Below are 22712 nucleotides of genomic sequence, written 5' to 3' on the forward strand. Positions count from 1 at the left end.
AGAAATACTTTATTTATTTCATAGTGGAAACCATATAATTATGACTTTTAAAAAAAAATGGCATAATAAAATATAAAATTCTAAGATTCCTTGACATAAAGAATTTACCTAAAAATATGTTATTTTTTATTATTAATTATTGTTAAAATAACCATAGAGTTAAAAAATAAAAGATAGCATTAAATCATCTTCTTTGATACAAATGTTACTCAACACCAGAAATAACGCTTTTTTTATAAACTGTGGGCTGCACAGTTTATAAATCTGATTATTAGTTCTGGTCATGATTTTACCATTACAAGGGGTTAAAACTATAAAAGACTTAACAGCATAAATAAATAATTGCAGCAATAAATTATTAAATACATAAATAAAAGCAAGTGCATTCAAGCAATGAAAAGGACATAATTAAAAGAACCTCCTGGATTTGTATCCACGTTTCTATTTATCAACCAATCAAACTTTGGCTGTTTTATGTATTTATTTTTCTATGTATTTTTTAAAATGAGGGTCTGACCTCAAAGCCAGATAACAAAAAGTTAGCATAACTGACTTGTGTACTGATGGAAATACTTGGTTTAAGGATTCAAGGTTAGGACCACACAGTCTATCAAAATATAAGAAATACAGAATAGACATGTAGAAATCACTATAAATAAAGATAATTTAATTCTGTCCCTTTTATATTTATACTGACTTGCAGTGTTGTCGTCATTTCTTTTTTCTTTGCATATTATGATGCATTCTGATGTTATTGTGCTGCTATTCTCTTATGTCTCTCAGTACACGTATTTTTAACACTTTATCTACAAAAACTAACAGGAAAAGGTCAAAACTGATCAGTACTAAATGCATGAGGTTCACAGACTAATTTCTGTGAGGAGGAAGTAGAGTCACATTTTCTTTTATTTTGATAGTGTTAAAAAAAAGAAGCTACATTTGGATCAAAATAAAATGTGGATTTTTAAAATAAGTCACATCATGAAGGATGACAAAGAAGGAAAATGCTTGAAAAACATCATCATTATGAGCTATTTTTAAAAAATGACAATTAAAAACTTAAGGGTTCTTTAAATGGATGTCAGTAAGAATAAAGAACAGTTTAATTTCTTAGCATTATAGAAAATGTTGAACTCTTACCATGATGATGTTAATTTAGCTATTTTGCACCCTTTTAGAAGCAATGCTTTTATTTTCATGTGGACCCGTGAGCAGGATTTATGACATCACAAGTTCAAGTAAAGTTACACAAACAACCAGACATTTGACATCCAACAGTCTATAAAACTTAAAAAAAAATATATATATATATATATATATACTTGCATATTCAGAGATTCTAGATTTGATTTAACCACATGATGTAACTTTTCCACTGGAAAATATATTGCATTGAAAAGTCATTTCAACTGACAGTAATTTAATATATATTCTAAAAAATGTCTGGAGGGAATTTCAAAATAAACTCTGATATTGGTTGTGTTGTGAGCAAACCTCAGCCACACGTTTGATGAAGATCAGCTGAGTTTTTGAATAACAGCTAATCATATTAATTCATTAATTTACATGTTTTCTATTTGTATTTTTTTGTGATTGAAATCAGGCAATGAGAATCTTAATAATCACAGTATAAATTTAAATAAAAAACCCTGAACTTCTGTGATGCAGAAGAAAAAAAAGGAGTATAGTAAGGAGAACTGTAAGATGAGAACTTATCGAACTTTTCTAACTTTATATTTAGATTGTTGCTCAGCCAGTCATCAATATTTCATTCTGCAGAGGAAAATTTAATATCTGGAACAAAGTTTTCAGGGGCTTTTAAAAACAAAGCATGGAATGTTTCAGTCTGTTTCATACATAAACTACAGCTTCCACATCAGGTTTCTTTTCTAGCGACACAGCTGATGAACTACCATCCTGTAGCCTCATTCATTTAGAAATAGTATATATGAAGCTTCTACTGTTACAGCAGCTACAATCACAGTGAACATAAAATGCATCTGGCTCTAAACTCTTCACAGGGCTCCTGAAACACACTGAGGACTTTTAGGGAGGTAATTAAAATGTTTGTAATGTAAAGTATACCGTATAGAGAATATAGAGTGTGCAAAGATGCAGAAAAATCTATCATGCAAAAACTAATGTACAGTGTGCAAAAAAAAATGCATATCTAACATTTTAACTTTAAATTAAGCAGAAAAAGATCAATGGTAACAAATGCAACTCAGTGGCCACTTTATTAGATACACCTGTGGAAACTAGTGAAATCTAATAATGCAGATCTGCAATAAATACCACTTTTAGGAAGCGTGTACATTTTCAGCTTTCGCTGATGTCAAAAATGGGAATGATTCTCTTATGTATTGATTATTTTTGAGAAAATAGCTGGTAGGAGGTGGTTCTGTTCTGGAGTATGTCACATTGTAAAGAGCTTCTAATATTAGAAACACTTTGAAAATGTAATGTAATTACCAATAATAAACATTATCCCTCTGTGTGTGTTTTTGTGTGTGTGTGTGTGTGTGTGTGTGTGTGCTACTATATTACACACCCACCCCTTTCCTCTCTCTCTTTTCTCTCTCTCTCCCTCTCTCTCTCTCTCTCTGTGTGTGTGTGTGTGTGTGTGTGTGTGTGTGTGTGTGTGTGTGTGTGTGTGTGTGTCAGGCTTGGATGGGCCGGCTGATCTGAGTAAATGTGACCAGACTAAGTGTGTGTGTCTTATATCAGTGTGTCCTCGATCGCTCTCACTGTATGGGGCACTTTAGCCCATTCTTCACTGGCAGCGGAAGACACACACACACACACACACGTGTGCACACACACACACACATAGATACAGTACACACCTCCACATGTGTGCGCAGCTACACCCACACAGACTCTGTTTTGATGTAAACTCAAGTGGACGAGGGCTCCAGACAACCTCTCTGCTGCTGTCTCTCTCCCTCTATCCTCCTCTCTGCTTTCTTTTTCTCTCAGTCTTTCTTTGCATCTCTTGCCGTGACACTTTTAACGGCATGTCACGCAATCCTTCGCACGCACGCACACACACATGCCACACACACACATGCCACACACACACATGCCACACACACACATGCCACACACACACACACACACACACACACGATGCCGTGCTCTCAGCCAAAGCTCTGCACCTTTGTCAGGGGAGAACCACTTAAGCACGCTCATATACACACATATAATCCACGCACGGTCATGTCTGATTTTTTTTTCTTCTTCTACTACACACACACACACACACACACACACACACACACACGTGCGAGTGTTCACCACTTAAGCCGTCTTCCTTTCACCATCTCGTGCCCTCCCCTCCTCCCTGGGTCTCGTCTGGTCTCATGTGTGCGTGACTGTGGCTGGCTTTGGTGAGGGTGAATTAACACGGCGACCCAGTTTGGTACCAGAAGAGACAAGACGTCAGTGAAGGATGTATTGAAAAACTCTTTTCCTTTCCACTGCAAATCCACTTTCTGCACTGGTTGCAGTGATGTAATATTTTGTTTTTGTTTTTTTAAAAATGGTGGTTCCAGCTGAGGATTATCATAAAGCAAAAAAAATTCTGTTTTATGTTATTTTTCCTGCCTTTAAAGATGCTGTCTCTGCAGTGTGTTTCATTTAAATCAGCCTTAAAATGTGGGGAAAATCTGTTCCGTAAACAAAACGTGAACTTGAGGTGGTTTTTCTTTCCCCTCTCTCCCTCTGCTTTGGGCTCTGTTTTGCATTTTCTGTGCTGCTGCTAATTGCCTGCAACTAATTATAGAAAGTCTGTATGTGGCCCTCTGAACTGGACACACACACACACACACACACACACACACACACACACACACACACACACACACACACCATGTAATACGCTTTTAAACACACTTTGACGAGGAGCTTCTCACTGTGTTGAACAGAGAGGGCGTGAGATTAAGACAACAGTGATTTGTGAGTGTGTGTATGAGTGTGTGTAGGTGATAGGAGGAAGAGGAGGAGGAGGAGGAAGGATGGGGGCGAGAGGGTGAGGAAGGGGGAGGCGAAGGAGGATGCGAGTGAATCGGCGTTGCGTGTCTCGTTCGGCTCGTTTAGCTGACAAACTGCTTTTAGCGTTTAATTATCCATCGCTCTGTGATTAATAGGTTTTAATTACTGTAACCCATGGCAACCTGAAATATGCACGGGTCTCCAAATGAGGTCAGCCTATCAAAACCCCAGGACAAAAAAAATCAAAAAGCACCAAAACAAACAGAGAGAAAAAAAGACAAGAGAAGATCAAGGATCTCAAACGTCTTACTCATTATTCATTAGCAACGACTGAATGAAGGGGAAAAGTGAACTCCGGCACACGTCGGGCTGTTTTCTGACTATTTATCTGCTTGAGAAACCTTAGAGAAGCTTTTGACCAGACCTTGAACTGCTTCGCTTCATTTAAAACTTTTTTTACATGATCCACAGGCACAGCTTCAAACAGACTTTCTGATTTGTTAGAAAAGGTTAGAACCCTTCCACACTCACGTGTCGCTCCAGATGCTTTTTTTTTCTTTTTTTTTTTGCATTCTGCAGACACTAAGACTGCTGATGCTCTGAGCTCAGAGGAATTTTTTAGACAGCTACATGAATAGCCAACTGTCATGTTTGCATGATTGTATAATTTGGCTCAGCTGGTCCAAGCTAGTTCTAGTTTTTGCAGTGGGTTTTTAGATAGTTTAGTAAGTTGTTGACCTTAACGTGGACTTTACATGACTGTTTGATATATTAATGCTCAGTGTATTGCACATGGTTGCTGGCAGAACACCAAAGAGGTGGTCAATCACTGAAATGAGGAGTTGTTGAGGTTTTTAATAGACGTCTTAGAACAGGGGTGTCAAAAACGAGTCGCCAGAGGGTCCAATCCAGCCCGCAGTGTAAAAATAGCAAAGGTGAAAATGAATCCTTCCTGTGGAAATAATTAAGACACTCAACATTGTGCAATATAATATCAGTCAGCAGTTTCAGTCTGACAGAGTTTGATTTGGTAGAACCCTATTGTTCATGTACTGCCATAAGTTTTATGAACTTTTTATACATTTACAATGCTGGGGGACAATTTAACCTTTTCCTTTATAGTGTGTCAGTTTCGTTAGTCAGGATTAGTACACAGGCATGAATGTTAATGTAAGTTTGAAATGATTTCTAGATCCTGACAAGTAGTAAAATATTATATTGTTCAGTTCCAGATACCTGTGACCTGTGATCTGTAAGCTGTAATGTGTAAATGATAAATTGAGGCATAATATGGCTGAAATCACACTTATTTTTCTTTAAAAAACTCAGATTGTTCATAATGTTTTGGGTTCATTAAATGTGAACACTTTCAGAATATATTTTTTTGCACTATAACAAAGACAAAATTTTGGATTTATTTATAGGTTATTATGTTATGATTTTACTAGTCTGGTCCACTTGAGATCAAATTGGGCTGAATGTGCCATTTGAACTAAAATGAGTTTGAAGTCACTCTGCTGCCACTTTATCTTTAATTTCTCTTGTATTTTTAATGATTTCATCAAGGCAAAGTACATACTATACTTGCAGCAAGGAAAAAAAGAAAAAACAACTGCATTTATGCAGTATAGAAATCTTATTGTGGTGATTCTTATATTATCTGTTGTCCACAGCTGCTTTAAACTATAAGAAAAGCTTCAGTTCATTACATCCCTGCAGTTCATCTGGAGACAGCAGGGCTCCTCCAAAAGTAGGTGAAATTTTACCAGACTCAAATTCAAATGTGTAAAGTGGCAAAGCACCAATGTGACTCGACGTGAACATAACTTTGGAGGGCACTGTTGGTTGAAAAACCTGTAGCTTGGCTTTGAGAAGTGTCATGTCGGAGTGCAGTGATGTTTCACACAACTATCTGCTGTGTTTAACTTCATGCAATTGGAAAATACCAACACATGGTTGATTACAACCGCTTTTATTTTGAAATGCATCAGGCTTCATATGCTGCTGTGTACTAGCTGCATTAGGCTGCAAAAACCTTATATTAGATAAAAGGGGTCACCATCTGCAAAATGCAGATGGTGACTCCAAAATTAGAACATGCTTGGTGTCTTGGAGCAAGAGAAAAAATAAGAAAAAAATCTAACCGAAAACCAGTGGTACAGAAAAAATGGTAAGCAAATGCAAAATTGCAAAGTTTTATGGTATAATCCACTTGGTTTAAGTGCAGAACCTCTGCTCAGCTACAGTTCACCTCACTTTGATTTAGTTCATTCACCTCCAGGTTTCTCAGGAGAGTTCACAGGTTGATTTGCTCTCATCTCTCCATCCACCGTAACACTGCTGTTGCATTTTCCCTCTCACTCTTTCTCTTTGTCGCATAACAACGCATTTTTTATTTAATAACTGTCCACTTTCATTTCAATACAGAGATACTCCAGTCGAGACAGCAACTGGACAGCAGTCATCACTGTCTGCTCACGACAGTTAACCCACTTTAATGATTAAATGAGGAATGGCAAAATAAAAGCACAAAACGCTTCTTTTTTAACTGCTTTTCACTTATGACAAAGTGCACACTATGGAGTCTTAAGCTACAGAATCACGTAAGAAAACACTTCCTTGATGGTAATCTACAATCAGCAATTGTGTCAAGAAGATTAGCCTGTGGTAGCTTAATGCTAAAATCACACACTTGCAGTCACAGACTCCTGCATTTAGTCCTCTTTACGAACAAACTGAACCGAAATATGGCTGGAAGATCATTTATTTTGTGGTGTATGGCTTTTTACTTATGACAGATTAGTGAATATTGACTCCTTGTCTGCACATTATGGATTGTGTGGTTACTACATAATTTTATAGATCATAGGAAAACACTTGTTTAATGGTAACATCCAGTCGCCATGAGTGTCAAGGGCATTAGTCTGAGTTAGCTCAAGGCTAAAATCACAAACCAGCCACCACAGAATCTTGCATTTAGTCCTCAAAACTGAACCAAAAAATGTCTGGAAGACCATTTAATGGGTGGTCTATTGCTTTTAACTTTGAACAGAGTAGCAGTGACATTATAACACTATGGATTCAGAAGTTACATAACTAAATAGAAAAACATTTCCTTGATGGTAATGTACAATCAGCACAAATTTCAGGAGCCTTAGTAGAGTTAGTTTATTGCCAAAATCACACACTTGCCATCTCAGAATCCTGCATTTAGTCCTCTTTGAAAATAATCTGCACCAAAATGTGGCTGGAAGACCATTTATTGTGGTCTACTGATTTTTACTTATGACAGAGTAGTACATATCTCTTCACTGAGTGGACACTATGAATTCTGAGGTTACATAATTATGCAAGAAAATACTTCCTTGATGGTAACCTACAATCAACAATTGTGTCAAGGACATTAGCCTGTGTTAGCTTAATGCTAAAATCATGAACTTGCGGTCACAGAATCCTGCATTTAGTCCATCCATCCATCCATTATCTATACACCGCTTAATCCTCACTAGGGTCGCGGGGGGGGGGGGGGGGGGGGGGTGCTGGAGCCTATCCCAGCTGACTCGGGCGAAGGCAGGGGACACCCTGGACAGGTCGCCAGTCTGTCGCAGGGCTACATATATAGACAAACAATCACTCTCACATTCACACCTACGGGCAATTTAGAGTAATCAATTAACCTCAGCATATTTTTGGACTGTGGGAGGAAGCCGGAGTACCCGGAGAGAACCCACGCATGCACAGGGAGAACATGCAAACTCCATGCAGAAAGATCCCGGGAAAGCCGGGACGCGAACCAGGGACCTTCTTGCTGCAAGGCGAAAGTGCTAACCACTACACCACTGTGCAGCCCCTGCATTTAGTCCTCTTTACAAAACTTTACCAAAATACGACTTGAAGGCCATTTATCAGATACTCTGCATGTTTTGCACCCAAGTTCAACTGACAGTAGCCCAACAAAACTAAATAAAACCAAGCTACTTACCTACGCAGGAGTCTCTGTGCTCTTCAAAGCCGGCCGAGCAAACGCACCTCCCAATGGGCACCAGCCACTCGCCCTCAGCGCTGCAGTACATCTTGGGAGTGTCCCTCTCCTCTGCGTGATCCACACACTGACCTCTGACCTCCACCAGCGAGGACGAATCGGCGCCCGTCACCACGTCGGTGAATACAGCCAGGTTACGGCTCACGCCTACGCAGCGTTTGTAGTAAACCCGCACGGATGTGAGGGCGATGCAGGCACCGATGTCCTGGAAGGCCAAGTAGAAGCCTCGTCTGTTCAGAGGTCCAACACCTCGCACCTGCAGCAAGACGTGACACCTTTATCGCATCTAATGCAGCTCATCATGGGAGAGAAAACGGGTTTATTTCTGACTTTGACAACAAATATTACACAAGACATTTCCTCACAGCGTGAGTCTCCTTCCCAGCTCTCAAATTCTGAAATTGCATTTATACAGTAGAGTAGCTGATGTAAGGCTGGGTCCACTCACCATTTATTTCATTGCCACAGCCCAGTACACAATCTGTAGCACAAGGAACACACGGACATGTTGCAGTTTACTGAGGCTTGGAAAGTTCTCTCGCTTTTTCTTATTAAAAGCTCAAACAGTATCTGCTGCTGTGGTTCCAGCGTGAACACAGCCCTAAATTAATCTTTGGACTGGTGTTAAGGTTTTTGGCATCAACTGTTCTGCCCCTAACAGCAACCTGAAAACGCAAATGATTCTACATTGTTTAATTATTGTCTTTCATAACATACACCTCATTAACACCCTGATTTAAAACTGTATTATTAAAGTTTCAGTGGAAACATCTGAAAATGTAAGTTTTTTTTGCTTATATTAAGATTGAATAACAACTCCGGTTCACAGCTGAAGATTGAAACTAGTCAGTGAAACAAAATAGATTAGTAGGTGCAAATTTTTTTTCTGATTGACCATGTCTAAAAGCACAATAAATACCACAAAAACATCCAACATACAGAGCACTACATAGCATTAAATCTACTGTTAAATCTGAATAAACTGAACTTACTTTACTTTTCCTGTGAAGATAGAGGTCATTTGCATGTTTGTGCACAAATCTGAATGCAAAAATAGCAAATCTGAGAGTACAGATTAACACTTGGTACTTCGTCTTTTGATCCTCAGCTGATCCTAAGGGGCTCTGTGCATAATGAACCCTTTATTGTATTGTATTTTTAACAATGTGACCATAAACTATTTGATATCAAAGTTGAAGGTGAAAATTTGCAAATACCTAAGACAACTAAATCAGAAATTCTCTTTTTGTGATGTATTTTGTTTACATACGAGAAAATGTCTGACATTGAATAATAGCAACAAGTACTGGCACCCTGGATGTGTTTTGATAATTTACTGGAAAAAAAAACCCGCTTTTTGCATTTTGGAGAACCTTTCAAAGGTCATATCATGATGTGGGATAGGTGGTTGGTCCAAACACTTTATAGGAAATTAAAGATCTCATTTGTGTCTACATTTTAATACCAGGTTTGTCTTCTAGAGGTAGGATTTGCTATTAAATCAATCTATAATTTCAATAACTTTCTGTAGCATTTTCAGATTGCTCAAGCTTTGACAGTAAACTGGAAACGAAGAAAAAAGACTGAGGGAAGACTTAAAGGCAGATCATTATACCAGGACAGCAGCAACTTTTACGTTTTTACACTACTTATAGATAACTCAGGATTAAATATGACACGAGCAATGAATTATGCAGTTTCTTTCACATCTTCATCTATGAAACAGTGTTAAATATCAATAAAAGCATTGTTCCACTATGCAGTATCAAATTTAAAGTTGTATCAATATCAAAGTATTTCCCAAGACGGTGAAGCAAGCCTCGCTGTTTGCTTTCTCTCACAGATCTGCAGCACTGAGCACAAAACAGCTTGAGAGGCGAGACTGGAAGAGGCTCTGCAGGGCTGAGGATGCTTCCAGCTCGTCTTGAACTCCGGAGGAGGTGTATGTGCAAAGGCTGGGAACAAACTTACTGTCCAAAGTGGAATGTTGCTTCAAAGAGCCTGGAGTGGTGTTTGCCTGTAAGTATTCCTGCAGCCGTTTAGTGCTGTGGCTCGTACCTCTGTGTTGAGTTTGAGTCTGCGGACTCCCAGGTCCACTCCGGTGAAGCTCTCGTCAGCAGCGATGGTGTCGATCTTGATGAACTGGTTCTCCCTTATGGCCGAGCCCACCGCTCTGTCGGACTCGTAGTAGTATAGGTTGAAGGTTTCCTGTAGAATAAACAACTGGGGGTATGGGTACTGCACGTATGCTATCCAGAACCTCAAACACCAAATATAAATGCAACAAAGAAGTATACAGACAGGCACAGACCATCTCAGTAGGCAGCTTGGTGTATCCTGAAGATGCATTTGTCTTAATTTCTACTTCTAAGAGTAATGACAGTAAACAGTAATGAACCTTATAAAGTGCACTCAAAATATCCCACAATGCACCATAAAAGTAGTGCACAGCCAATGGTCACTAACCAGCAATATGTACCATAATGAATTGCGAAAAGGAGAATGCAAATGACAAAAACGAGAGCGTGAAAACCGTTTAGGTTGTGTTGTTTAATTAGACTTTACCTGTTTCTTAGTCATGTAATAAACTTTGAATTTGATGTGTTTGCACTACGCAGCTACAGCACAAATCACGGCTAGCAAGCAACATAACTAATAGCTCGAGTAGTGTACAAAATGTTATTTTTGCAGATGTGCTCCATACATAGTTCATAGTGATTTCCAGACAGGAAGTAGGGAGTGAATGGATGATTTCAGACACAGCCAGTATGTTGAAATAGCTACCAATGGGATTGTGGCAGGGGAAGTGAACAGTGACTCAGGTTTGGAACAAAGTCTAGTTTCATTTGCTTCTTTCACCTCATAAATGATATTTATGCAACATTAAAACGGCTCAGCATTGTTTACATTGGTCACCCATACCTCCCATTAGTGGCTGTACATTTCCAAGATGGTTCGTTCCAGTTTGAGAGCCATCTCTTTGTGAATTGCTAAAACTGAATTGTTTGAAATAAACTGCCAAGGTTGCTCTTCCAGTACCATTTAATTCACAAAAAATCAAAACGGAGTGTGATAAGATTTTCTAAGATTTAGTTAACATGGACACACATGCGTCAAGAAAAACAGAACAATTGCATTTTGGTTTTGCCTAGATATGTGAAAAGTAAATGACACATCCATATATTATCCATAAACTATCCAGGAAACTATCCAGAAATGTCAAAACATTGGCTTACTTTTACAAAAAAAAATGTCAAAACAGCAAAGTTTACTTATTAATTAACTGAAAACACTGAGATTGTGGTATTTATGGCACCTCAGATTGGTAATAAACACAAATGAGTCAGTCACCCTGACAGAACAGCAAAATATACTGGTTTGGGTGAACAAACCCACAATCCAAATGTCTCCTTTGATCAGTTTCCCATTTACAGCCTGTCAGGACTATATTTGGGTTGTTAACTCACAACCCATCCTGAGAGCTGCAGCAAGCTCTCGCTTTCTCAGGTTTTGGATGATGCTAATTAGTGCTCCAATTAAAAATGCTGAAGTGTTAGCATGCAGAATGCTAGTGTCCGGACGTCATGCACGCTATATCTGTATACCAGACACAGATTATGTGATATTACTGCTGTGAAGAGCCTTTGAACTGACATACTTGATGGTATATATGAGAAACTGCTATAATGTTTAAAACCATATATTCAAACAGAACATGAGTTAGATTGTGTGCATTTAGCAGCTCTGTTTTTCAACTCTCCCACAAGTCTTCATCCATCCATCATTCCTCCCTCTCCTCTCCTTCTGTCTGTCAGTGTGTTACCTTGCAGGTGCCCAGGACTCCCGGCATGCTGTTACAGTCTCTCAGGGTAAACTTGACCTCGATGTAGATCCTCCTGGCTCCCTCTCGTGGGATCCAGCCCGTTCTCAGCCAGTTGTTCTGGCTCGGGCTCATCACGTTACAGACCTGATTCACAATAAGATGCTACATCAACATCATACGTACAGAAAAACATTACAGGCTTTGAAGAAGGGAAGTACAGCATCTCCCAGTTTGTTCTGAAGAGCAGAACAGCTGGTCAAAGCTCTTCACAACTGCAAATATGTGCTCTGATGATGTTGCCTGAGCTGACATGAACATGAACCTGCGCTCTGAATGGTAGAAATGCACATCATATTACTGTGTAAAGTGTGTCATGATTTTGCATGATCTGCACAATTTTAAACAGAGTACATCTATATTGGTCAGGTTGATTGGAACCACTGAGGCAAATTATTATACAGGGTGGGCCATAAGTTTCCATACATAGGGAAATGTATACTGTATATTTTTTTTATGTTTCAGACACCCTAGAAGATGCGTTTGACGCTATCTTTGCGGGCATTTGAAGGCCATGGTGTATCAGATGAAGATACAAGACATTAATCATCTCAAGGAACGTATCACCAACGCCATTACAAGCATAACTTCAACTGTGCTAATGCAAGTTCATCAACACTGGAAAAAACATTAATATGTGTTTTCGAAACAATGGTGATCATATAGAGCACATTATATAAATAAAAACGGTTGTCCAACATAAAATGTTTATTTTTTTCTATGTATGGAAACTTATGACCCACCCTGTAGAATGTAAATGCTAATGATAAAAGGTTCCACATAGCATCTTTAACAGTGGTTTGGTATTTTAGAAATGCACCAGTCACATCCACTGTTCATCAATTTGTACGGCCGCACAATGCTGTTGTCATTTACAACCTCTAAAGCGGATCTGTGTTTTCAGGGGTTTTTTTGTATTCATATTGTCTCATGCTTTCATCCTTTTTTCTTTCAGGCCTACAAAAAAATGTAATTTAGTATTTACCCACAAGAATATGAGTCGGTATAAATGTAAGTTATACAACAGGACTGTAACCCATTATTATCTTCATTACGAGTTCTGCCTAGCAATTTTCTAGAATAATCAGTTCATCATTTGGTCCTAAATATGTTAGAAAATAGTTCTCAAAAAAGGTCTATTACAGTTTAATTTACATGGAAGATCAAGAAACCCAGAAAACACAAACATTTGTTTGTTTGTTCTTTCCTTTAAAAAAAAAATACATTAACCATAAAAATAGTTACAGCATTATGAAGTAAATAAGATCTAGACAAATAAAGTAATTAAAATCTAAATAAACGATTTTAGAGCCTCAATTTCCTGTGTGTCAGGGGACAATATTTCTAAACTGTTCAGTGTAATTCTGGCCATAGTTTGTGACACAGTAATAAAACATGAACGCCCACAGCTCTAAGTTATTGTGGCAATAAATATTAAAATACACATATACAGTCTTGTGAAAACACAAAAAGTGGTTGACTTTTTCATCATATCTGAACAGGCAAGCCTTTGCTCCTGTGATATAGGTGATTTACTTGAACAAAAGACATATAAAATTCACATTTTGTTGTCATTTTTATAGCCTAACCAATAAAAAAAAAGCACTTACATGAAAAATGTACAACCTTAAATGTATCACACTTTCTGATACACCAAATTAGAATCAGAGGTTCCAGATCAGGTGCCAATGGTGAGAACCTTGTTGGGGAGTTACAGGTGGAACCTTGCTTTCATAAAACCACTGAACATCGAGCCTGCTGTCTTTGCTACTGAAATGTTTAGTATTATCATGCCAAGATCAAAAGAGCTGTCTGAGGCCTTCAGAAAAGGCTGTCATTGCCTATGCTTGATAAGAGATTTTAAAAAAATCTTCAAAATTATTAGAAACAACTCATTTCACTTTGAAGAAATTCAGATAGGTCTTTGATGCAAACAAAATAAAGTCTTCAAGAACCCAAAGTTCCATCACAGGATCTGCACGTAGCTTCGCAGCCGTTGGTGTCAAAATGCTGCAACTAGATAAAGACTGTACACATTAGAACTCTGTGTGAGGCCTGTTGTCCAAAAGGAACATTAGAGCAAAAACTACCGTTTGTCAGTGAAAGCAAAGAGGAGGCCTTTTGGAATAATGTGTTCTGGACAGACATTATGTTGCATGTTTTGACTGTCAAAGCACTTTGTGAATGCTGTTCTTAAGGGTGCTATATAAATAAAATTATGATAGTTATTATTAAATATAGAGTTATTTGTTCAACTATGCCTTTGGCATCATATAAAACAGTAGGGTCATTCTGCCTTAATTCACTACATGCCCCATCCTTAACCATCGTCAGTTTGCTCATGTTGATTTTTGCGCTTTTTTCTTTGTGCAAATCTATGGATCAATGTTTGATAGCTTAAGAAATAACGCAGCTAGAGTCCTGAATTTTTGCAGGTTCAATGATATGTACATGTGGTTTTCAACGGTAGAATTCTGCTTCGATAGAATAATACAAACCAGTTGTATGATGGAGCAAATTTGATGAGGAAATGTCCATGTTTTCATCTATTTCGATTGCACAGATCTGTGCAAAGAAAATGGCACAAAAATCATCATGAATCCACCTTTAAGAGTTTTTGACTCAAAAAATGAATGTTACTAATGGTCCCAGATTTTACACGTTTTACTTTACGACATAAACTACTGTTCAAAAGTTTGGGGTCACCCAGGCCATTTCATGTTTTCCATGAAAACTCACACTTTTATTCATGTGCTAACATAACTGCACAATAGTTTTCTAATCATCAATTAGCCTTTCAACACCATTAGCTAACACAATGTAGCATTAGAACACAGGAGTGATGGTTGCTGGAAATGTTCCTCTGTACCTCTATGGAGATATTCCATTAAAAATCAGCCATTTCCAGCTAGAATACTCATTTACCACATTAATAATGTCTAGACTGTGCTTCTGATTAATTTAATGTTATCGTCATTGAAAAAAACTGTTTTTCTTTCAAAAATAAGGACATTTCAAAGTGACCCCAAACTTTTGAATGGTAGTGTATATATGCATGGAAAAATAAATCATACAAACAGGTGTGAGCTTTTTGTGAAATTTGGTGAGTTGAGGTGAAATGACTCAGTACTAAAATAAGAAAATATGAGGTCATCTGTATGAAATGTGAGGCTGAAATGGATCTTTAAATAGGATAATAATACAAGCAAACAGTGTTGTTTATGTTTAAGGGGGCAAAAGTAGCCTCATAAATAACAGAAAAATATTACTTCTGTGTATGAGTTTATTGAATTTAAAAAGATAATATTCCTTGTGGTGTTGTTCAAGTACATCACCTTTATCTGTGTTCTCTGAGGATCAAATGTTTGCTTGTCCAAATATGTGAAATAAAAGCCAATAATTTCCACTTTCTTTACTTTTCCACATGACTGTATTTTTGTTTATGCACACTCTGTGCTCATGTGTCCGATGTTATGAAAGCCACAGCTGTCATAAGCACTTAAACACAGCACAGAGAACTAAATAATAAAGTTTCTTTAATTTTTATACACCACAAGGAATAATATTTCCTCTAAGAATATCTTATTATATATAGTATAATCAAAAAACATATTAAGGAATGAGTCGTATCAATTAATCTACAGTTTGTGTTTCAAAATCAAACATAATTCAGGTTAAAAAAAAAAAAAAAACAGTTTCACCAGGATCAAAGCGATGTCCGCCATTGAAGTTCTGATAATTACTCATCCTGATAATACATTCAACCCCATTGCACACTGAGAAAATTACACACCTGGTATGTGTGGATTGGACTGAAGTACTCGTCCATCTCATTAATGGCATCCCACTGTGTGAAGAGAGAAAGAAAGAACCATTCTCAGGTTAGTCACATGTTCAGACATTTCTCAGATTCACATGCAGGAAACCGTTCAGCTGCTGTCTATATTTCCCACATGATCGTGTGAACCTGCGAGCCTCCCCGACCACATCATCCGACCATTATTAGCTTTGATTTCCAATGAAACATGTGAGGGCTCCTGTCACAGAAGCGGCAGTCATGCTAGTGCAGCAGATGCACCATGAGCTAAATTCGAATCTCTGAGAAGATGAACAATATGGTTTAACTTTTCAGATGACTGATGGTGATTTCAAGCTTCATTATTGCACCAATCAACATTAAACCACCATCTTGGTGTAGTGCAGGTCCCCTTTGTGCTCAAACCAGCTCTAATCCATCAGAGCATGGACAAAGGACCACTTGGGGTATAGGATAATATGTGTTGCAGGATGGGTTCGTCCATGAATCTGGCTAGTTCTGAAGCATATCACAGATGCTTGATCAGTTGTAAATTGTAAATGGATTGTGTCGAGGTAGCAGTGACTATTGGAGCAGCCATCTCTAAACGTAGGACGGTGTCTGTAACGCCACTTATAGCAGCTGGATAGCTCTGTGACTGACACCCTTGACTTTAATACAGGAGATTAGTGGTTCAGATCCCAGTCAGGATGCAGTTGTCCAGTGAGGACCCTTAGGCAAGGTCTTAAGTGCTTCCTGCCTACCGACCTCATGTTGTACCTACTCTCAAGTGTACATCGCTTTGGATAAAAGTGTCTGCTAAATGAAACTGTGAAATCTGAGCATTTTAGGCTTTTCTTCTTGTTTCTGAGTAATTTTTGCTGTCGTGTTGCAGGGATCACTCCTAATCTTGCATCAGCGTGTGGCAAAGACAATAATTTAAGTGGTTAACACACTATAGCAAGAGTCTGTCTTGGTTTAAGCCTCTTAGACATAGTCATCAAAGGAACAGAAAATATTTACTGGTTGACAAACGATATGAAATGAAACATGGAGTCACGTCATCCTACCATGACAGCTGTAGTGCAGAAGTTACATAAATCAGACATTATGGTAGGACAGTGCCATTGTTATGTGCATGATTAGACTGTTTAACATTGTTTTGGTGTGTAGTAATATCTACATGCATGGCAGCACCCAAGGTTTCTCAACAGAACATTGCTTATGTTTCCAAAATGAAATTTATTAATGGTTTATGTTGATGTATTGTGTTTAGTTACCATGTGATCATCTGCTTATCAGAAACCCGCATCTGTAAATGAAAAATTCAATGTTGTGCTATTTAATTCTCCTACAAACTAATTAGAAATCATTTCTCTACTCCTTGAGGTAACGATGTCCAAAAATCGCCTTCAAAGATTGTAACCTGAAAGCACGTATTCAGTTCTTTTTGTGACAGTAAAAGACGAGTTTGTTTCCTGAACGATTAAAGAAAAGCACCAAAAGAAGGCTCCAATAATGACAGACCAAGCTAATGAACCAATCTATCTCCACTTCAGTCACTGAACTTGCTCCAGCTTTCTTTAAAAGTTTGAATGTTGCCAAATTCCTAATTAGTCTAATACCCAAATTTTCAGCTGCCTTCAGGTGATTCACTTCAATCTCCAAACACATTATTACACCGTAATATTGCTACGTGTTCTGCAATAATATTTTGGTACAAGTGTCAAATTAGCATCCACATAAATGACAGGACACAAGGTTTCCAAACAAAACACTGTTACAAGATAATTAATGTTATTCACCTGTCAGTGGTTTATATGTTGTAGCTGATTGGTGTGTCTGTCAGAGTGACACACTGTGCGATGTTTATTATTGGTATGAAATACAAACTTGATCTGAAAGCTTAATTCTAAACTCTTCGTGAGGGTTTTAAATATGCTGATGTATTCTGTTATCTCCGTTGTGAAAAACACTTAACACGTGCAATCATGTGTTCTACATCTCAGCATTGTTGAGATCCACATAATGTAATTCCACTGGGGCACATTTTTCCTTTAATGAGATGCTCCTCATGTATGTGATTAGATTTACTTTGTTTACTGAACGGCGCCGGCGGGTAATAATAGAATTACGAGGAGCAACGGTAAGTGAAATGTGCTGGTATTTCTAAATGTGTTAATGTGTGTTACACCTCCATGCACCTATAATATCCAGCAGGAGGAGAAAATCTGAACGTTCCACTCCTCTACTGTGTGTGTTGGGAAGAAATATAAGCTGCACTCTGAAGTTCTTTATCAACAAGATGCCTGGAAAATGCAAAGACTTGATATAGTACAACACACAGAGAGATTATGTTCAAAACTCTGATTGAATGCACCAGTGGGTTGTCGCGCAGGAAAACTTTTGCAGTGTCGAACAAGATGATTGAAAATAAACGTCTTTACATGAACAGACTTCAGGCTCTCTTAACGTCATTTATTTTTGCTCCAGTCTTCACAAGCACAGCGAGTGTAAACAAGGCATTTACATACGCATGCATTTGCATTTCATTTTGCAAGATACACTTGAACCGGTATACTTAGTTGTCACTTAACTGTCAAGTCTGAAATAAGTAGTCTAATCAGTCAATGTGACAGAATGTGTTTGGATTTCAGTCCATGCTGCATTGTTTTTCACAACTCACTAATGCCGTTTATTTAAAGTTGATGATGTGGAGTTTTTATGAGTGAGGAAGTGGAGTCATTACTGGATGTGCTCTATGTGGATCAGAAGATATCTATTCTCAACAAGACAGACCCAATCCAAAGGTAACCCAAGCATGGCCCGAGGTTAATTAGACCTAGTCCTAAATGCAGCTGGCCCAAACCCACAATCAATTAATTAGATCAATTAACAAGCAGCTGCACTGGGAAACAGCAACCATAAAACAGCTATATTGCTGCTGGAGAATGAAATGTGAAGTCAGAAAAACTAAAATAATGTGTTTACATGCTTCAAAGACAAATATACATAAAACGAAAAGTCTTATTTTAATTTCATGCACCAAAAATAAAAGCTATGAAAGAAGAGCTCAAGTTCATTCAAATCCACTTGTATGTTAACTATACTGACACCCTGACCAGCGAAATAATGAGACCCTGATTAGACAGGAGAGAATTTGGACCTGGCCTGACTTATGGTTTCTTAGAACCAAATGGATTTGTAAACGTTTCAGCAGTCTGTGTTTCATCAAACCCAGGTGATTGAGATGATTGTTGTTGATGTTTTTAGCCATGATGAATGTTAAATTTGGGGGGTTTGAATTTAGAACTGTCAGTAAGTCTGTCAATTTGGTCCAAACTTACAACATTTCAGAAAATGGATTTCCATGGCTTTGCTGCAGACATTCGTGGTTCCCAGATGGTGAAACAACTGGACTCTAGTGATCCGCTGACCCTTTTTTTAAATGTGCCACCATGAAATTCACTTTTGTGGTTTTAGCTAACAAGTCTCCATGACTACTGGATAGGTGGCAACGCAATTTGGTTCATACCTTCATGTTCCAAAAAAAAGCTTAAATTTACAGTATCCAACTGTGTAGAAGGAGCTGGATAAACCTTTGACTGCAGTGTTACCCTAATTTAATCATATATTTATTTGCTTTTCTTGTTCTTTCTAAAAATGTCAATGGAAACAAAAAAATCATATAAAGTACCCTCAAGATGAGTTGAAAATGAATTATTAAAGTTGTATTATTTATGTTTATGTTCAATGATTAGTCCAAATACTTACAAAAGTAATGAAACCATTCACTGAAAAAAACATAATGTTTTTACAAAACTGTGAAAATGTGGCTACATGAGTATTTGTAAAATATGTTAAACATTCTACATGTCTCTCTATCACCGTAATTATTGTACTATATTGGGAAGTAAATATAACAAAGCAAAAAAAAAGTTAAAATATCACTTTTACAATTGACAGATATATAATGGGAGATTACAGATTATAAACTGAACAATAATTCAAAATGCTGTCAATATATTAGAATTTGTATTATTTTTAAAAAGAAAAATTGTGTAATTCAACATACATTAACTAAAAACTCTCTGGCACAGAAATGATGGGTTATAGTAGAATACCTTTACAGAGGAAAATCAGATATTATTAGTCAAAGTATGATTTTTTTTTCATGCTGCTGTAATTTGACAGTAAATAATTTTCTCTACAAAGGCATCTTTTTAATTTATTATTATAAGTAAATGTAAAACACATAAATACTGTGCAAAGAACAGTGTTTAGTGCAAATTAGCAGACATGCTAACCCTCAACACTAACATGGAGATTATGAATCAAATAATCCTCATAGTGTTCACAGCTCACAACAGAAGTATTGAATACAATAAATGTTACCAGAGCAAATAATTATATTGGGCAATTATATGAGAATAATGCACAGTTTGACAAATACGTAAAGTTCCCATGAGCACGTACTGCAGTTCTGTCTGCTGAAGTTGGCTGCTGAACTCCTCAGGAGCTTATTTCTGTATAGGAAGACTTTATGCCTTGTGCTTACAGTTTCCATTGTCAGTTCAAATCCACTTGCACAGTTGTACGGTACATTCTGATGTCGGGGAAAATATCATCCTTCCTGCTCCTGTATGAGACGTAACAGCAGCACAGCTCTGTCATTGAGGAAATAGGGATGTTCTGTCAACTGGTTTATTCATGCTTACCTGGAGTCTCAATTGTGAAATGTCAAAAGTTCATACAGCTTAACCCGAACTGCAGGGGAATGGGATTTTGAGTGCAGCTTTCTTCCATCTCTCACTTTTGTCAAAACAGGATTTTTTGCATGTGACATGAGGCAAACCAAGGTCATTCAAAAGGCTAAAAGGACAAGATATCTGTTAGAAAATGATTCATTTTCCTTTGATGAAAGGGAGAACAATGACATTATTGCTGTGTATTACTGTGTCCAATGATGCAGGACAGTGGCAACCATGAGGAAAAACTATCTGAACTGGGTGTTGGAACTGCATAAACAGGACTGGCCCATCGCACAAGAAATACAGGCAGCCAGCCAGGACTTCTGCCATTTCCGCTGGTAAACATTGGCAAAGAAATAGAGAAAAACTTCAAAAACTAGTGCGTACTTATCATGGGACAGATCGCATTTTGAGAGGGTTTAAAATTCAACTGGCATTTATAATAATGCAAATTACTAGAAATCCAGGCATGTGAAATGACTTTAATTGTTAGTTCTCATGTGTTTGCTCCATACAGTTAAACAAAATAGTATTTTTTAGTTATTTTTTGAAACAAACCTTTGAGCATCATGGGTAAAACATGCCTGTAATAAAAGAAATGAGAGTCCAGAGAGTTCAGATAGTAACAGAGGAGAAAACAGAGTGAGATTACAGTTAAGGAGTTGGAAAATGACTTTAAAAGAGGGCGGTGGTAACTTTTGCATGTGGACATAAACCAGTTATGTTGACACAAGTACACTGTAGTTTTTTTTTCAAAGGTCCGTCCCTTTTTCTGTGCTCACAAGTGAATCGTTAGGTTCAACTTCAAAAAGCGAGCGCTGTAGTGGATGCTGACCTGTCCTTGAATAGAGGCAATAAACTTCAAGAACCTGTTATAGTTCTGCACAAATACAGATGAAAGAAACTACTGAGGATTACAGGCATAGAAAAGTGAAAACCGATGCTCTCTTGAATCATTTTCAATTGAAATCTCAGCCTGAAGCTGCTTATAGCTCTGATTATTTTATCACAAACAAGGGCATCGCCAGTTTGTATGCAAGTATGGAGGAAAACAACGCACGTGTGTTTAACCCCTTTGTTACCTTTGTAATCCTCCTGGGCTGAGCATATTTCACGAGTGGTGGAGTAATTAAAAGGGAAACTGCCGACCCCGGCCACGCCCAGCTGAACTCGGTCCCGGATAAGACGTCTGGATTTTCCGCGGGAGCCCTCCAACTCCTCTCCTCAGCCCTCAACTCACCCCCATCCCCAACAGACCCGCTCACGAATCCCCCCAGGCACCGGCAGCCAAAAAACCACGGGATAATTAAGATGTAGAACGACTCACCCATCTCACCCTTCCCTCCCTTTCCTCATCCTCTCATCTTTATCAGCTAAATTGAAACCGTCCTTGAACTTGCGAAGACCCCGGCTAATTAGTGGGGTGTATAACCTCTCATTCTCCCTCATTATTCCCATCTTGCCATCACTGCGCTCTCAACCCCTTCTCTCTCTTTTTTTTTTTACTTTTTCCCATGAAATTTTACATTTTAGCTGCTGGTAATTTTCTCCAGGAGTAAAAAAAATAAATAAAAAAATCACAGCGACTGACTCACAGGAAGTTGGGAGCTGTTTCGGCAAGCGGGGAGGGGATGAGATTGGACCAGATTGGTTGTTATTTAGTCGTGAGAATAATGAAAATCTTTTCTGTTCTTCCTCAGCAAACACACAGGGAAAAGAAGAAGTGAGAGATTCAGCGGGACATGTTTATCTCCAGAGAGCATGATAAGAGTTTTCTATCATGACGACAACAGAAAATGCAGCGCTTCACAGAGCGGCCGACTAACAATGCAGCACGAGTGTGTCCTCGGATGTGGTTTGTGTTAGCCGGAGAGAGGAGTGAAGAACAACAGGGACAGACAGAAGAGAAAAGGCTAGAGAGTATGAAATTAATTGGCTGTAAATTGCACATCTGCTTTCTGCCTGTCAACTCATCGGATCTCTCATGAGGAGAAATCGAATGTACTGCAGGTACACTCGTATATGAATACAAATTGTCAACATGACAATAAATATCTAAAAATAGATTTTCAAAGCATTTGTCAAACGCTGGATGTTATAACCGACTCTAACGGATAAAAAGAAGACTAAATAAGGGTGTTTAAAGCAAAATGCTGCACAAATTTATGTAAGACTTAGGTTAAAGCACTTCCAAACTGCCTCGGATAAGTTAATATTTATTTAATGCATAAAAATTAACCACATACCACA

At 38.0% G+C, this 22712-nt stretch overlaps 1 protein-coding gene across 4 annotated transcripts in view; it reads right to left on the bottom strand.

Annotated features, from left to right (window-relative positions):
- epha8 (eph receptor A8) overlaps positions 1–22712 on the bottom strand; it is a 142402-nt gene that overhangs the window by 68750 nt on the left and 50940 nt on the right. For all 4 annotated transcript variants that reach the window (XM_035958054.2, XM_035958053.2, XM_023292065.3 and 1 more), the window contains exons 3-6: positions 15709–15762; positions 11859–12002; positions 10094–10243; positions 7976–8291 (exon numbers count right to left, since the gene is read on the bottom strand). In XM_035958054.2, coding sequence (XP_035813947.2) covers positions 7976–8291; positions 10094–10243; positions 11859–12002; positions 15709–15762 — 664 coding nt within the window. The remainder of the gene's footprint in view (positions 1–7975; positions 8292–10093; positions 10244–11858; positions 12003–15708; positions 15763–22712) is intronic.

The sequence above is a fragment of the Amphiprion ocellaris genome, chromosome 5 (assembly GCF_022539595.1).
Source record: "Amphiprion ocellaris isolate individual 3 ecotype Okinawa chromosome 5, ASM2253959v1, whole genome shotgun sequence".
In the NCBI taxonomy this organism is placed as follows: Eukaryota; Metazoa; Chordata; class Actinopteri; family Pomacentridae; genus Amphiprion; species Amphiprion ocellaris.